The following is an 18,558-nucleotide window of genomic DNA, read 5'->3' on the forward strand; positions in this document are numbered from 1 at the left end:
AATTGGGCGTAAAGTGAAGCTACAACCAGGAATTTCACATGGTTTCCGGGCAGCGGTTGGGTTGGAAAGGTTGAGCAGGCGGGGGTGATCAGATCTGCAGTCCACACGGCAGTCAGGGCCCAGGTACCCACATTCTTCAGTTTACCTAGGACTCCGCAGCGCTGGGACCCTCCGGCCCGGGCCGCACCCACTGCGAACTGGCAGTCAGCAGCACAGTAGGTTAGGGCAGGCGACGCCCACTGCGCACGCGCGGACTGCCGACTCCTAGATCAGGGTAGCAACACGGCCTCGAGGAGCCGCGCCGGCCAATCAGCGCGGCCGGGGGCGGGGCTTTCCCGTGGCGCTCCCGGGTAGGCGGCGGGCAACTTCCGGCAATAAAGCCTGACGCTCCGCCGTCAGGTGCGGGCTGTGGGCTTCTGAGCGCCAGGTGGGGCCGGGATCGTCGGCGCGCTAGGTAAGGAGTGCGATGCTGCGCGCGCCAGGTGGGGACTGTAGGCGTTCGCGCGTCAGGTGGGGACCGAGGCAGCCTTCCGGCCTCAACCCCGCGCCCACCCTCCGCGACACGCCGTCCAGCTTCCTTCACGACCCCGCCCGGTCCTTAACCGCCTCCCGCCCCCGCCAGGTTGGCCCCCTTGCCCACCGCCCCCCGCCCGCCGTCTCCGGGATTCCCGTCCCTCGGCCTGGCGTCTTGTGAGTCCGCCCTCCGGCTCCGCCCTCCCCAGGCCAGAGCCGTCCTCCCGGCGTCAGTCGTCTCCCCTCGCTCGGCTCCGGCCCCTCTGCGGTTGCCTTCCTTGTTTTTCTTGAGCTGACGCCTCTGCATTTTGCATCCTTCTCTTCGCGGTAAGCTCGGCTTTGCCCATTCTCCCAGCCCTGGCCTGCTAAGACTCATCTGAAAGGAGTCCTGAGGAACCTTCCTTTCCTGCCTCTCGCAAACCCTTCCCTCCAGCCCTAATCAGAAATAACTCGCGTTCTCTTCTTTCCTATTCCACTTCCCCTCTTTCGGGACTGTTTTCCGTTTCCTTATGGCATCTGTGATTATCTTTCAGGCCTTCGTATGGTAAACCCCATTTCTGATTTCCAGCCCTCGATTTACCCCTGCTTGATCTCTCTGGATAAGATTCTTCCACACTTAGAAGCCATATTCATGTTTTATCTGTCAACATTGTTTGGAAGTCTTGTAAGGAAAAGAAAGCAACAGAAAAAGTCAAATGCTTATCAAATGAAGAATCAGTCATTCTTATCTCAGAACAATGGAAATTATTTTCTCAAAATTGATGATGAAAGATAAATACTGGAGAAGAAACTCCTTTGCCAGCTTTTTGTCTAAATACGAAACTGCCTTGTATTTTCGTTGTAACTTGTGCTTGTTCCTAGTATATATAGCAATAGCTCTTGCTCTACAGTTATAGTTTTTATTGTTTTGAAAATCAGTTTAGTGATTGAGATAAGTACTGTTACTCCATTTACTTTCCATCTGACTTTAAAAAAGCAAGGTATATATAGCCTTTTTAAACTTATTAGCTCTGTTTCCTTTCATATGTTTTCCTTGTCTTGTGTTTTATATTTAGATCAACCATTACTTTCAGTTCAGTTGCTCAGTGGTATCCGACTCTTTGCGACCCCATGGACTGCAGCATACCAGGCCTCCCTGTCCATCACCAACTCCCGAAGTTTACTTAAACTCATGTCCACTGAGTCACTGATGCCATCCAACCACCTCATCCTCAGTCGTTCCCTTCTCCCGCCTTCAGTCTTTCTCAGCATCAGGGTCTTTTCTAATGAGTCAGTTCTTTGCATCAGGTGGCCAAAGTATTGGACTTTGAGCTTCAGCATCAGTCCTTCCAATGAATATTCAGGACTGATGTCCTTTAGAATGGACTGGCTGAATCTCCTTGCAGTCCAAGGGACTTTCAAGAGTCTTTTCCAACACCACAGTTAAAAAGCACCAATTCTTCTGCGCTCAGCTTTCTTATAGTCCAACTCTCACATCCATACATGACTACTGGAAAAACCATAGCTTTGACTAGACAGACCTCTGTTGGCAAAGTAATGTCTCTGCTTTTTAATAAGCTGTCTAGGTTGGTCATAACTTTTCTTCCAAGGAGCAAATGTCTTTTAATTTCATGGCTGCAGTCACTATCTGCAGTGATTTTGGAGCCCCCCCCCAAATAAGATCAACCACTGTTTCCACTGTTTTGCCGTCTATTTGCCATGAAGTGATGGGACTGGATGCCATGATCTTAGTTTTCTGAATGTTGAGTTTTAAGCCAACTTTTTCACTCTCCTCTTTCACTTTCATCAAGAGGCTCTTTAGTTCTTCTTTGCCTTTCTGCTATAAGTTTATGGCATTACTTTAGATCATATCTGATGTATGACATATGAGCCAAAAAAAATAAGGGAAAAAAACCCTGCAGTTTTATGACATCTGTTTTTATACGGTGTCCTGGAATTGCTGTTATAAAAGTGTTGCGATAGAGATGGATGGTGGTATCCAGGAATTGCCGTCATAACAGTGTTGTGCTAGAGATGGATCGTAGATTGAGATTCCATGGCTGTAAATCCCAGCTCCACCAACCTTGGGGCCTCAGTTCCTTCATCTGTAAAATACAGATTTAAACTCTTAAAAGGGGATTGTAACATTTCCTGCCTTGTAGGGTAGTGTAAGGACTAAAAGATAGTAGAGGTAGATTGTCTAGAGTAATGCCTACCCCATACTGAGATCTAGTAAATGTTTGCTTCTGTTATCATTAGTTAACAGAAAGTTAACTTTTTGAAGGAAAGACATTTTTTGGTTACTTCTGATTCGCTTGTGCAGGAGTTTGAGCTGGTAAATGAAGTTCACGAAGTCCTGTTCTGTTGCAGTGCTTCACCTCCATGTCCTGCTGTATAGAATAGACATCAAGGAAAGGTTTACAATAGATAGCCCCATATGCTCTCTGACATTAGTTGGTAAAATGTGCATAATATTGCAGATTGTACCAGCTACTTCACAAGAGTAGCCACACTTTGAGTCGTTACTCTTACACATTTAATAATTTTCAGGAGTAATTTCTAGTTTTTATTTTTGTATTTGGAAATTTAAAAAAAAATAGTGATTTTAAGTAAATTTGTAAAATGCTAGCAGTTCAGATCTTTTAGTAGAACAGATAGATACATTTCCATACAAGATGATGGTTGTCATCATTCCAAAACTTTAGTAATACTGTTTTTCAGTATGCAGATTTGTTAGATGTCTCACACTGGGAACAGTTTTGAAAATTTGAGAGCCAAATCTTTCACATTGCAAGTCATGTGTTTTCTTATTTTTCTTTTCTGTGATGGCTCTTTTTTGGGGGGAGGGCAGTTTACTGTTTGTGATCACTGTGGTTCCAGAATCTCTGCTTTAGTTTATGAACTAAAGCATAAAGATTACATTTGAGTATTATATAAGGTTACATATTGTAATAACCTATGATGGAAAAGGATGTGAAAAATATGTATATGACTGAATTACTTAGCTAACACAACATTGTAAATCAACTATACATCAATTTTTAAAAAAAGGTTATATGCAAGTATAAAGCATAAGTATAAAGATTATTCACATTTATAGGATGGAATATACACATTTGTTTTGAAACAAATCTTTTACTCTGTGTTGAAAATAAAACCTTTGGAAATGTACTATTATTATTTCCATGGCCCATTTAGCTGCATTTCACTCCCTAGCAGCTGAAAAATTAAGGCCAAATAAATTTGTTTCTCACAGAGTTGTTGAAGTCACCGTGATTATCTGTCGAGTTTTGGTAGTTGTAAAGCAATCAATTATCTTACTGGAAACCCCAAGATGACTCTTAACTTTACAGTAGAAACTTGGTGTAAATGTTATAGGGATTGCTTGTGAGGCCTGAATATAAATGCATTAAGTGGTGAGTGGGCATGGTGTTCACAGAGGCAAGTACAATGCGTGTCATAAAGTCTTAAATGATTTTGTCAGCTGACGTGTCGACAAGAGGTTTCTACGGCTTAAGTAGTTGTTCTTTCTGCCTCTGTTCTCCCCTTCAATTTATCCTGCAGACCCTGGCAAATGATTCTCAAAATAGTGTTGCTCACATTGCTGGATTGCTCGAAACTTTGAATTACTTAGAGAATAAAGTCCAATATCTCTGATAGGCAACATTCTCCTAGTCTCTTTTTCAACATACCTGCCAGCCTTGCTGTAAATTTCTCTATTTCAGCCGGCCTGTTCTGTTTATTCTCAATCATGTCACATGTATTCCTGTCTTCATATTTTTCTCACCCATCATTTCTGTGATTGGTATTTTTTCTTTCCTCTCCATTCACTTAAGGTCTAAACATGCTCCAAGGCTAAGCTCATGTCCTCATTTTTCTTCACGCATTTCCCAGATGGTTTGCTTTTTGCACAGAATTTCTTTTAATCATTCTCTCTTCACTCACTCAGTACAAGAGTGCATTATACATACATATATATATTTAAATGAGAAACCAAGTTTATTAATTTAACTATACAAAAACTTCTAAATTCTACAAGAAAGGAAAAAACTAAAATAATAAATTTATTAAACCTGTGAGCTTACAAATCATAAAAGAAAAAAAGAAACAAATACTGGGGATAATTCTTCACCTACATTAGGAATCAAATAATATAGGTTAACAGTGTCACCATTTCTGTCTTTCACATCAGCAAATTGTGTTCTATAAAAATTGTCACATGGTTAATACATGTTCACCTAAGAAAATAAATATTAAAAATAAAAATATCTCAAAGAAAAAATAATGTACTTGAAATTCAAACGTGAAATCACTTGAAATTGAAACATACAGAGGTATTCACTGTTTACATTTTGCTTTATCTGCTTTTAGACTTTTTTCTGTGCACACATGTATAAACTTGTGCTCAGATGTAGAAATACACAGAAGTATTGCATATATTTTCCTAAAACTTCTTCTACTTAATATACTATGAATATCTTTTTATGATAATAAATATTCACACAATTATTATTTACAGTCACTTATATCCCTGGTGTAATAACATATATTTAACAAAGCCTCTTTTAGATATTTTAATTGTTACAGTTTGTTCCTGTTAAAAAGAATTCTTCAAGGGGCATTTTTCTACATAACATCTCCCCTCCCAGTTTTACTGAGACGTTAGTGACATATAGCACTATATATAAAAGTGCCGTGAAAGTGCTGCACTCAATATGCCAGCAAATTTGGAAAACTCAGCAGCGGCCACAGGAGTGGAAAAGGTCAGTTTTCATTCCAATCCCAAAGAAAGGCAATGCCAAAGAATGTTCAAACTACCACACAATTGCACTCATCTCACATGCTAGCAAAGTAATGGTCAAATTCTCCAAGCCAGGCTTCAGCAGTCCAGGAACCGAGAACTTATAGATGTTCAAGCTGAATTTAGAAAAGGCAGAGGAACCAGAGATCAAGTTGCCAACATCCATTAGATCATAGAAAAAGCAAGAGAATTCCAGAAAAACGTCTACTTCTGCTTTATTGACTACGCCAAAGCCTTGACTGTTTGGATCATACCAAACTGTGGAAAATTCTTCAAGAGATGGGAATACCAGACCACCTGACCTGCCTCCTGAGAAATCTGTATGGAGTTCAAGAAGCAGCAGTTAGAATCGGACATGGAACAACAGACTGGTTCCAAGTTGGGAAAGCAGTATGACAAGTCTGTATTTTGTCACCCTGCCTATTTAACTTATATGCAAAGTACATCATGTGAAATGCTGGGCTGGATGAAGCACAAGCTGGAATCAAGATTGCTGGGAGAAATATTAAGAATCTCAGATGTGCAGATGACACCACCCTTATGGCAGAAAGTGAAGAGGAACTAAAGAGCCTCTTGATGAAAGTGAAAGAGGAGAGTGAAAAAGCTGACTTAAAGCTAAACATTCAGAAAACTAAGAACATGGCATCTGGTCCCATCACTTCATGGCAAATAGATGGGGAAACAATGGAAACAGTGACAGACTTTATTTTGGGGGGCTCCAAAATCACTGCAGATGGTGACTGCAGCCATGACATTAAAAGATGCCTGTTCCTTGAAAGAAAAGCTGTGGCCAACCTAGAGAGCATGTTACAAAGCAGAGACATTACTTTGCTGACAAAGGTCCATATAGTCAAAGCTATGATTTTTCCATTAGTCATGTATGGATATAGGAGTTGGACCATAAAGAAAGCTAAGTGCTGAAGAATTGATGCTTTTGAACTGTGATGTAGGAGAAGACTTGAGAGTCCCTTGGGCTGCAAAGCCAATTGTAAAGGAAATCAGTCCTGAATATTCATTGGAAGGACTGCTGCTGAAGCAGAAGCTCCAATGCTTTAGCTACCTGATGAGAAGAACTGAGTCATTTGAAAAGACCCTGATGCTGGGAAAGACTGAAGGCAGGAAGAGAAGGGGACAACAGAGGATGAGATGGTTGGATGGCATCAGTGACTCAGTGGACATGAGTTTGAGTAAACTTTGGGAGTTGGTGGTGGACAGGGAGGCCTGGCGTGCTGCAGTCCATGGAGAGTCGCAAAGAGTCGGACACAACTGAGTGACTGAACTGAACTGATAGCACTGTATATAAGTTTTTTAAATTTTTTATTTTGTATTGGGGTATAGCTGATTCACAATGTTGTGATAGTATCCAGTGAACAGTGAAAGTATCAGGTGAACTCAGCCATACATATACATGTATCCATTCTCCCCCAACCCCCCTTCCATCCAGGCTGGCACATAACATTGAGCAGAGTTCCATGTGCTGTACAATAGGTCCTTGTTAGTTGTCCATTTTTTTTTTTTTTTTTTTGAGATTGGAAAACTCTTATATTTTGAGCATTTCTTTTCTTTCTTTTTTTTTTTTTTTACTTACAGTATTGTATTGGTTTTGCCATACATCAACATGAATCCACCACGGGTGTACACGTGTTCCCCATCCTGAACCCCCCTCCCACTTCTCTCTGCAGTTGTCCATTTAAATATAGCAGAGTGTACATGTCCGTCCCAAACTCCAAAACTGTGTCTTCCCTTTGTTTTCTAAGTCTTTGAGTCTTACTGTTTGCAGCATTTCTTTAGATTCCACACATCAGGGATGTCACGTGATACTCCTCCTCCTTTGACTTACTTCACTCAGTATGACAATCTCCAGGTCCACCCATGTTGCTACAGATGGAATGATTTCGTTCTTTCTAGTGGCTGAGTAATATTCCACTGTATGTATGTACCACGTCTTCTTTATCCAGGCCTCTGTCCATTGCTTCCATGTCGTGGCTGTTGTAAGCACTGCTGCAGTCAGCATTCGGGTGCATGTATTTTTTCAGATCGTGTTTTTCTCTAAATATATGCCCAGGAGTAGGATTGCAGAATCATATGGTAGCTTTTATTTTCAGTTTTTTAAACCAAATGTTACATGTAGAGCATGATGATCTGATTTACATACATCACGAAATGAGTATCACAGTAGGTTTAGTGAACATCTATTATCTCATATAGATACAACACTAAAGAAATAGGAAAAAAAAGTATTTTTCCTCATGATGAGAAGTCATAAGATTTACTGTTTTTATAACATTCATATATAATGTACAGCAGTTTTAACTAGCTTGTACAGTACATCCATAGTACCTGTTTATTCTATAAGTTTGTGCATTTTGACTACCTTCATCTGCAATTATGTATAAATGTATTTACATATACTGTATGTGGAGGGGGCTTCCATTTGTTTTTTTCATTTCGTCAAAGGAGTATACTGGTGTACCTTTAGGGAAGGGATGCATAATGTAACAACCAGTTCAGTTCAGTCTCTCAGTCATGTCCGACTCTTTGCGACCCCATGGACTGCAGCACACCAGGCCTCCCTGTCCATCACCAACTCCCTGAGCTTGTTCAAACTCATGTCCATTGAGTCAGTGGTGCCATACAACCATCTCATCCTCTGTCGTCCCCTTGTCTTCCTGCCTTCAATCTTTCCCAGTATCAGGGTCTTTTCAAATGAGTCAGCTCTTCACATCAGGTGGCCAAAGTATTGGACTTTCAGCTTCAGCATCAGTCCTTCCAATGAGTATTCAGGACTGATTTCCTTTAGGATGGACTGGCTGGATCTCCCTGCTGTCCAAGGGACTCTCAAGAGTCTTCTCCAACACCACAGTTCAAAAGCACCAATTCTTCTGCGCTCAGCTTTCTTTATAGTCCAATTCTCACATCCATACATGACTACTGGAAAAACCATAGCTTTGACTAGACAGACCTTTGTTGGCAAAGTAATGTCTCTGCTTTTTAATAAGCTGTCTAGGTTGGTCATAACTTTTCTTCCATGGGGCAAACGTCTTTTAATTTCATGGCTGCAGTCACCATCTGCAGTGATTTTGGAGCCCCCCAAAATAAGGTCAGCCACAATTTACAGCCTTGACATACTCCTTTCTTGATTTGAAACCAGTCTGTTGTTCCGGGTCCAGTTCTAACTGTTGCTTCTTGACCTGCTTACTGATTTCTCAGGAGGCAGGTCAGGTGGTCTGATATTCCCATCTCTTGAAGAATTTTCCCACAGTTTGTTGTGATCCACACATGCAAGGTTTTGGCATAGTCAGTAAAGCAGAAGTAGATGTTTTTCTGGAAGTCTCTTGCGTTTTTGATGATGCACTGGATGTTGGCAGTTGGGTCTCTGGTTTCTCTGCCTTTTCCAGTTTGAACATGTGGAGGTTCACGGTTCACGTACTGTTGAAGCCTGGCTTGGAGAATTTTGAATATTACTTTGATAGCATGTGAGATGAGTGCAGTTGTTTAGTAGTTTGAGCATTCTTTGGCATTGCCTTTCTTTGGGATTGGAACAATGCATTTAGTCTGTGTTTATATATTTGTCATTGAAGAAATCGTATCTTGGACCTATTGGCAATATTCTGTATGGTTGCCATTTGATTCTTCTAAAATTCAGTTTAAATATGATATTGAAAGATACTTTGGCAATTGTCAGAGTAGTCCTAACAGACATTTTTCCCCTGTTTGTGTTTTATCTGGATTGACTGGACACGGGTGGCAGCTTTTGCATTTCAGGGTGATCTGTAGTTGTGAAACAAGAGTGTAATATGAGCTTTATTGATGTACTGTTGAGATTTAAGTAATTGTTTTTAATTATTTTCTAAAGCAAGGATTTAAATAACATATGACTAAAAAAGATGTGTTCTGATGAATTAGTTTAACAAGGTTTTGAGATCCTCTTGGTATGGCAGAAAATTACTTCATACGTTTCATGTTGGGCACTTGTACTTAACTCAGGAATATTGTTGAAGGCTTATCATTTCTCTCTGAAATATTTTTATCTTTTTTAAGCCTGTATAAATGCCTATTTAATAGCTTATTTTTTGTGAGTTATATTAAATATATTTGGGAGATAGTATTTAAACACTTTAATCTCCTGTGTACTCTGTGATATGATGTGTGATATTAGGGAAATACCCCAGATTTACTTTGGACATGAGGTTAGTATAACACAGTTACTCTATTGAAACTTTCTGTTGGATTATGAAATACCTTTTGTACAGCTGAATACAATGTATACTTTTAAGTTCTTACCGTACTGGCTTCTTTATCACACTTACCTCCCTGCTGATGGTTTCTTTCTTGAATCCATTCTTGTCTTGCCTTCCCATTTCCACTACATCTGTGGCTCTTCCTTTTTGGTGTCCTTTCTTGGCTCCTCTTCATCTGCCTGTCCCTTAGATGTCAGTGAGTCTTAGAGCTTGTGGCTTGACTCTCTCCTTGCCCTACTCTGTCTGGTCTCTGTCTGAGAGACGGTTCCTGTGGTCATGTCTGGATGCTGATGGTTTTCCTACCTTACTCTCTTGCCTCACCCTCTCCTCTGAGTCATGGATCTGCTTGTGTTTCATTCATTCTTCCATTCATTCAGTGATTGGTGAGCTCCCTGTGTGCCTGGCATCATTCCAGGTATTAGGATACAGAGTTGAACAAGACATGATATTTTCTTGAGAAAGGCAGGCAGCAGCCATGTAATTTCAGAGGACACTTATTACTGGGAAGACGGGAGGTGCTGGCAGAGAGACTGAGTAGCCTGAGGTCTTTGGGAAGCTCAGATCTCGTTGAGTCGCCTCTCTGCAGAGGTCCCTTTGTTGGCCACTCTGTGTCCTCAAAATGCAGTCCAGCTCCTTTGAGTCATTTGCAGCGGTGGCCTCTTCGTTCTCATGTCAGGCACTCCCCGCTCCTCCCCTTACGTGGTCAGCCTCACCAAACTTGACTGTGTGCAGGGCTGAGCGTCAGTGTCTTGTGTCCTTTGCTTCTAACTTCTGAGTGGATTTTCTGTTTAGTGTCATTTCCCCCTTTCTTCCTTACTCTGAGTGCTGCTTCTTCAGGCATGACCTGGGATGTCAGCCCTAGGACACCTTTCATGACACATGCAGGATTGGGCTAGTAAAGCCACCAGTCCTCATCTGTCTGACCCTGTTAGGACAACTGAGGTACTGTGTTATCTTCACTGTCTTATCCTTGTGTGTAGCCGGCATGTAAGGCACATATAGACATTTCAATAGGATTGTATTCATTAAAATTAATGAACACATGTTCTAAATGAAAAGAACCGTATCAGTTACACATTTTTAACATGAAGTAACCATGTTTTATAGGTGAACCATGCCATTTTTGGGCCAGGACTGGAGATCTCCTGGATGGAGTTGGATGAAAACAGAAGATGGCTGGAAAAGATGTGATGCGTGGAGCCAGGAGCTTGAGGGGGAGAACAGCCAGTGTGACATAGGCCATGGCATGTGAGTCTAGCTCAGCAGAGCCACGGCGTGTCCCATCCAACATTGATGTCACATCTGCTGAAGCCCCGTGACTTACCAATTGGCTGAGAATCGCCCCCAGACAGGCTGGTGTGAGGAGACAAGTTATTAGCCAGAGTCTCAGCCTGGTGGAGTGCCTGGTGCCCACACACAGATGCTGCTGTCTTCTTTTTATTTAAAGCGTTTACTCCTTATAGCTTTCTGAGAGATAGGTGTTGTTGTTATTAACCTCCCATTATAGCTGAGGATGGGGAAGGGAATGGCGACCCACTCCAGTATTCTTGCCTGGAAAACCCCACGGACAGAGGAGCCTGGCAGGCTACAGTCCATGGGGTCACAAAGAATCAGACACGACTGAAGCGATTAAAGATGCACGCATAGCTGAGGAAGGAGAAGAAATGGAAAGATGCAGTGCTGGTGGCCTACGTCCGAGGCCCATAATAATGGCTTGCACCAGACGGGAGAGGTCTTTCTTGGAGGCCTGAATGGCGCTGTGACTTTGCTGGGGGCTGAAGTAACGCGTCTCGTTGCTCTGCGGGTTCCCAGCGTGCAGCCTCACCTGTGCGGTTCAGGGTGCAGCTTCACCCCAGGGCTGCCTTCCTCCTGGTGGGAGAAGGGAGGAGGGAGACGCCTGTCCCCACCTCACGAGCTGGTGTGTGAGCGGCAGGGGGCTCTGGGGGCCGTGGTCCTCTCCAGATGGAAGTGGATGGTTGCAGACACAGGAGCAGGCTGGCGGGCCGTGGCATGTCACTCACCATCTGTGTCACCAGTGTCCTGCGGCATTTGGGGAGTGGGAGGTCTGGAGACCTCTTCCTCCAGAGAGTCACGGGTCTTGGCGTGGATCATACTGCATATCTTTATCTCACATTGACCTAACTCTCAACTAGGTCAGACAGCGTAAGTGCATAGGTGTCTGTACTTTCTCCTGTACGTTTGTCCCCATACCATTCCCTCCCTTCAGATGAGGGGCAGTCTGGCGGCCTGGCCCGCCCAGGGCAGAGTGTGGCAGAGCACACGTGGGCGTGTCTCCCCAGTGCCCCTCACTGCTCTCGGCCAGCCAGACATGTGTCTGAGCCTGCCTTTCCGGGGGCAGGGCGTGGAGGGAGGTGCCGGGCAGCTCCCTCATCCCCCGTGCTGGGTTCCGCTTCTCTGATGTCCTTCTGGGGAGCAGTGTGGTTCTGCTCCTCCTGGATACCTCTGTGATTGTCGTTAGCAAAGCTGTTCAGGTTTGAGAGCGTCTGCCTTTAGTGCTTGAATCCGTGACAGCAAACTCGTGTGTGACTAGGTATGAGATACAGACAGGATCATCCGATCTCTATGAATTGGTGTTATTTAGCGCCTGTCACTGGATGTTAAGTTGTTTGTTTTGGGTAAGTGCTCTTTTGCATGTCTTGATGATTTACAGTTCTTGCCAGTGTTTAAGTCTGTTCTGACAGTGATGAATGCATTCATTTGGCAAATTCAGCTGCTTTTATTAAAAGTGAATTCGGGTTAGTGGATGGCGCCTGTGTACAATTTTCTTGTCAGAGAGTGGTGGCGAGGAAGCCAGCGGTGTGACCTCCTTGGTTTTGAGCATCGGTGCTTGGACCTCTGCTGGCCAGAATCTCCAGGGAGCCCCTCTTTGCCACCAGCTGGAAAGCTGTCCAGGGTCAGTGTGCTGAGAGTAACCATTGTGTGCGTCTTCACTTTGGAAGGGGGTGGGCTGCATTTTGCCTAGTCTTTTTTTGTTTTTTTTTTTTAACTACAAGGAAGATTTTTTTTTCTAAAGAAAGTGTTTTCAAATTGTTTAGTTATCACCTTATGATTTTATTATCTTGTATCATCCAAAAGAAAAAAAATGGGAAAGCTTTAAATTACATGTATTTCAGTGGATAAAAGACATGTTTTACCTCATCTGGCTTCAGTTAAAGGCCTTAATAGGCAGCATTATTTGATTGATGCTTTGTAAGAATACGTGCCAGTGCAGTAATAATTCTAGTTGAGGCTTTGGAAATGTGGGGACAAGCAGAAATGTCGGGTGTTTCCTCAGCATTGGATCAGGGAGACAGCAGATCATTAGTATCAGGTACTTTTTTCCAGTGTATAGATTATAAATATAAGTTTTAAAGTCTGAAATGACCTTGGTTGAGCATGTCAAAATCCTTAGGAGATTCTAAAACATGTACATCAGTTCCTGATGCAACTTTCTGATAACCAGGATAAACCTCATATTTCTCAGAACAAACAAAAAACTTAGATACTAGCCTTGTGATTTCAAACGTGTGATTTATTGCTTTGAAAATTAAGTGATTGCCTTCAGATTTTAACATGATTTTTATTTTGGGCTCCTGAATTGTAAAAGTATTTATTGTCCAAATAAACCAAAATTTATTTATTTATTTTACAAAAGAAAATCCAAATGAAGAAATCCTTGTAAAAATATTTTAATAAAATGTATCTTTGTTTCAGTATCTTAAATAGTGAAGATGAAGAAATATTCAGTAATGAAGAGCACGAATTTGCATCCAAAAAAAGGAAAAAGGACCATTTTAGAAATGACACAAATACTCAGTGTAAGATCATTTATGTTAATAATCTCATGTTTGCTTGTGGACTGTTTTGATAAATTGGATTGTGTTGACAGTGCTTTTCTAGGGCAGAAATGCTGATCCAGTTACATAAGCAATAGTGTGTCCAGAGGTCAGACTTGGTGGTCAGAGTCTCGCAGCTCTGCCGTTTGCTTGACTAAGTCATCAGTAAGATTTACAGCAATGAAATAAAGGACAGGAAAACCCACAGAACAGCCTGTCTGAATGTTGAATTATGTGTGTTTAGTTGCTATGTCCTACTCCTTGCGAGCCTGCCCAGGCTCTTCTGCCCATGGAATTCTCCAGGCAATAATACTGGAGCAGGTTGCCATTTCCTCCTGCAGGGGATCTTCCCAACCCAGGGATTGAACCCTGAATGTGTCTCCTGCGTTGCAGGTGGGTTTTTTACCACTGAGTCACAGTAGCAGTCCTGAATTCAGGTCTGTTCACTCCCAAGCAGTGAAACTGACCTTTAGAGGCCTTGACACTGCTTTGGTGCAGGAGACACTGCTGGTTCGGAACAGGAGATAGTTGTGGTCAGAGCTGGAGCCTGTAGGCAGGGTGGGCGAGCACCTGGAGATGGGGCAGCTCTGAGAGGGCGCCTGTGCATGTGCTCAGCCCTGAGCCACTGAGGACCTGTTAGTGTGATCAGTCGTGCGCCCCCTGGAGGCTCCCCTGGACAGTGTAGTCTCGATCCTTGAAGCTCTGGGACAGGAGTTACGTGGAAAGTGTATTTAAATGGAATACCATATAGGGACAATGAAAGAGGAAGATAATTTTTATTAGAGTATATACAAAATGCACATTTATAGCCATTTATGTTTGGAGATGGCTGAAGTCGCTGGTGACACTATTTTCTTCTAAGTCACCAAGATGTGGCCGTGCCATGACACCTTTCATGCAATGACGTTTCAGCACTTTGTAAACTGATGTTGGGACGCGAAGCACGTGGCCGAGTCCGGGGGTCTCCTGTCCACACGGCAGCAGACAGCGTTACACGTGCAGCTTTTGAAGCTCCTCAAAATCCTCATTTGGTAATGAGTCACCAGATGTTAAAAACAAATTTTTATCCTAGGTTTTTATCGTGAAAACTGGATCTATGTCCATAAAGAAAGCACAAGAGAAGTAAGTATTCTGTTATAAATAAGAGTATATTTTGTATTGTTTCTGTTGGTTGTGTGATGTCACATTAAGTAAATTGTTTCTTTTGCAATATCAAATCAGTGTCCAAATTCTGACGGGTGAAAGCTTTACGAGGGTCTTTCAGACAGTGTTTGCATGTGCATGGGTGTGTGTGTGCGCCTGTGTGGTGTATGTGCCTGTGTGTGTGGGGTGTGTGTGTGTGTGCGCGTGTGTGGTGTATGTGCCTGTGTGTGTGTGTGTGTGTGTGGTGTGAGTGTGCGTGTGTGTGCCTCTGTGGTGTATGTGCCTGTGTGTGTGTGGTGTGAGTGTGCGTGTGCGCGTGTGTGGTATATGTGCCTGTGTGTGTGGTGAATGTGCATGTGTGTGTGTGTGGTGTATGTGCCTGTGTGTGTGTGTGTGGTGTGAGTATGTGTGTGTGTGTGTGGTGCATGTCAGTGCCCTGTACAGATCTGATTCAGCTGAGGGCTGTTTCAGAACAAGTATGGGCCTGCAAGTACTTTGATATTTCTCCCCGCCCTCCCCGAGCTGTTCACAGTGAGCTGCTGTTGCTGGTGGGGCTGTTTCTCGGCCCCTGTGTGTCCTGGGAGGGTGGGAACAGCTTGTAAACCCTCGTTTATTTGTAGAGTAGTGAAGGTGGTGTTGGTAGTTAAGTTGGAATCTGCAAAGAGCATGCAGTTCAAGCCCTGCCATCGCCCTTTCTTGGCAGAAGGTCTGGTCTGTTCACGTCAGCTGTCTGTTTCCTTTTTCTCTGCTTGGTATCTGGGGAAGCTTGCTTCCATCTGTAACCTGAAAGACCCTTTTGCTTTTGCCTTATTTTGCGACAATTGGGGGAAATGATTTGGGAGGAGTCGTTCAGCATGTGTTTAGACTATGTTAGCGTGAGTGAAGTGCTCTGGCAGTGTTGGTAGTGGATGTTCTGAAACCAGCCGCGTTTCCTAGAAGCTTAAGGGTTAGATCCTGAGACGGAGTTACTCTGAGCTGTTTGGCAGTAGTTGCTGTTGTTAAATGGATGTGCCGCCGGGAGAACCTGTGTGAGCTCATGAAAGACTCCGAGACAGAGCAGGGTCCTGCTTTGGTGCACACGAGGCAGCAGGGGAGGGGCCTCGAGGCCTCAGACGGCGCTGGGTCCACGGGGCAGGGGTGCAGGCGGGAGTCGGGAGGGCCCCTCTCCGTGGAGCATCGCACCTTTGGTCTTCTCCTCTGGGCCCACCAAGTGTCTGCTGCCCGGGAAGGGTCTGTCACAGCAGTGTCTGGATGCTGTTCACTGAGAGAGAGAAACGTTACCGGCTGTGATGGGTTTCATGTTATGACCGATGCTGCCTCCACAGCTCCCAGGGAAGCATTCTGCAGCTCGTGGTGTTGAGCATTTGCGACGAGTGTATCTTGCTGACTTCTGTGCACCTCGAGGCTGCTGCGGTTTGGGGGTGTGTCTCGTGTCGGAGACCAGGCGTCCCCTGCACCTCCCGCCCCGCTGGGCCCGCTCCTGTCTCTGTTTGAAACACGAGGCGCGTCTGTCTCCTCATGTTTTCTGTGATTATTCACACGCTTTATCCTCACAACGCTGAACTGAAAACCTCTCTGTGTTCTAAGTGTTCAAAAACAGAGATAGAGTTTAAAATGTCTCTGAAACCTAGGGTTCAGATCTGTACAGCACTCAATATAGAACGTGGGGCATATCATTAAGGAAAAACATCTGAAATAGCAGTGTTTCTGGTAATGAAAAAAAAGTCACGTTTCCTTCGTGGTCTTTGACCCTCGAACCTGTGAGCCTTATTACCACATACTTGGGTTTTGGGGTGCTCGGCCCCCTGTTCCCAGCCTGAACACTGCCCATTGTCATATCCCATTGCCTCCAGCCCTTTCCACCTAACCACTGGTATTCAAACCTCCTGCCCCACTCAGGTGCGTCTCGGCCTTGATCCTGAGTGGCTGGACGAACGCAGGACTGCCTGCAGAGGAACTGAATGGCAACATGTGTGTTCATGGAAGATGCCTTTTGTAGTGGCCAATCATGATTTATGTATTTGTAGTTGCACAGCCTAGAGTACATCTGGTTATTTTGTTATTTTAGGCTTAATTTGGGCCTCCCCAAATGCATGTCAACAAAAGAAATTGACAGGTATTTAATCAGTATTTATCTTTGTATCTGTAGTGGTGTAGAGTGTCAATGCATATACATAATTGATTATACATAAATGACAGATTTAGAATGGCTTTAATTTTACTCTAAAATTAAATATGGAATAAATCATAGTGAAAATGAATATCCTTTGCGAAAATTAAAAAAGTTGCACAGACTAATTCCCGTTGGCTGTCCGTTCATTTTGCCTGGTTGGCTGATTTGAGGTATCGTAACTTGTGTCTGTTTTTCCAGAGACATGGCTACTGTACTTTGGGAGAAGCTTTTAATCGCTTAGACTTCTCGAGTGCGATCCAGGACATCCGAAGATTCAATTATGTGGTCAGGGTGAGTATTCATTTCAGAGCCACCAGAGGACACGTGGAGTGGTTGCGCCCTAAAGATTATCATGTCACATGTTTAAGATCCTTTTGGCAGCTGCGTAAAGCTGTGCTTGTTCCTGGTGGAGAACCATGGGATGAGGGGTGGGGGTCAGGAGGAGGAGGATTGAAGCTCCCTCCAGCCCACCTCACGTGTCACGTTGGAGACAGAGGGAGAAGCGGGAGTTTCTCTCAGGGTTTCTTGCCCGGTGGTTTCATATGCATTTTCTACTTTGTTTTTCCCAGAGCATGAGCCCTGCTCCATAGAGGGGAGCAAGCTAGTGGAGAGAAGGGAATTGATACAAAACAGAGCTGCATAGAAGCCTTATTGTGTTAATGATACATTTTTAGAAGAAATTTTTACCTTTTCCTGCATTCAGAAAATAAGGGATCTCACTATATATTCCATTTATTGTTTTTATTTGCCTAGCAAGTTTACTCACCTGACTGTCCTAAGCCAAGACTAAGTGATGAGTCATGAAACTGTTAGTTGGGATTTTTAACAGTGCCACGAGGCTGTGGTACGTACTCCCCGTAGCGGCCTGTAGGAGCGCTCCTGCAAGGACAGAGCGCTGGCTGGTTACGTGACCCCAGCCGGGCTGGGGTGTGGTTTCTGTAATCACTGCAGCACAGGACACATGTGTGTAGACACACTAGAATTAGCGGCGTGATCCTCCCCAGCAGTTAGCGTGTGATTGTCATGTTTGTCGTTCTGGCCTCCACAGTCAACACAGAGTGTGTGCGAGAGTGTGTGAGTGTGTGTGAGTTGGCACTTTCTCTCCTCCCTCTGCAACTGACAGAGGCAGCAGGGAGGGCTGGAGAGGAGGGATGAAGAATCCCTTTTCAGAGACACAGGAGCAGATGTGATCTGGGTTCTGGAATGTGTTTGCGGCTCACCCAGAGGGGCTCAGATTGCTCAGGAACAGTACGGGCCGCAGTGAACGGGTGTGTGCAGGCACGGGTCTGACCAGCACCACAGACAGGCGTGGCCACAGTGAGGGCCTGCTCGGGCACAGCAGTCACAGGACGTGAGGCAGTGGGGATGGGCTGACCCAGGGCTCCTGAACCGGTGTGCACAGAGCTGGGAGTGGGTCACTGGAGACTCCTACAGATGAGCGGTGTTTATGATGACCGGTGTCCCTGACGTGCGGAGGGGAGGGGCAGCTCTGTGTCCGAGAAGCCGGCCCTGCTGCTGGGTCCCCCCGGGTCCTCCCCGCTGGCCTCCCTGCTGGCCACCAGGACCGCTCCTCCCGCAGAGCCGAGGAGGGCTGCAACGGCTTCCATGTGCTGAGAGCAGCCAGCCTCTGACGGAGGGGGAGCCTGGGAGGCAGGTGGATATTGGGGCCCGATGGACCTGCAGGAGTGGTGGGAGGGCAGGACTGGCAAGGAAGCTGGAGGGACAGACAGAGGGACAGATGTGCTGGGGGGCCATCAGGGAAGGCCTGGCTCATGTGAGGCTGGGGCGGTCAGAGGAGGGGACACAGATTGCAGCAGGGGTGGCCGGGATACCGGCCAGGGCTGGAGGGCGGAGGTTGAGCAGCAGCCCTAC

The 18,558-nt window shown here is 44.6% G+C and overlaps 1 protein-coding gene across 7 annotated transcripts in view; it reads left to right on the forward strand.

Annotated features, from left to right (window-relative positions):
- Positions 1-347: 347 nt before the first annotated feature.
- FBXO25 (F-box protein 25) overlaps positions 348-18,558 on the forward strand; it is a 28,051-nt gene continuing 9,840 nt past the window's right edge. For 3 of the 7 annotated variants that reach the window (XM_005202087.5, XM_005202090.5, XM_005202089.5), the window contains exons 1-5: positions 371-454; positions 10,642-10,782; positions 13,249-13,352; positions 14,443-14,492; positions 16,885-16,977. In XM_005202087.5, the coding sequence (XP_005202144.1) occupies positions 10,649-10,782; positions 13,249-13,352; positions 14,443-14,492; positions 16,885-16,977 (381 nt within the window). In that variant the 5' untranslated portion in view covers positions 371-454; positions 10,642-10,648. 7 annotated transcript variants of the gene reach the window in all.

This window comes from Bos taurus, chromosome 1, assembly GCF_002263795.3.
Source record: "Bos taurus isolate L1 Dominette 01449 registration number 42190680 breed Hereford chromosome 1, ARS-UCD2.0, whole genome shotgun sequence".
In the NCBI taxonomy this organism is placed as follows: domain Eukaryota; kingdom Metazoa; phylum Chordata; class Mammalia; order Artiodactyla; family Bovidae; genus Bos; species Bos taurus.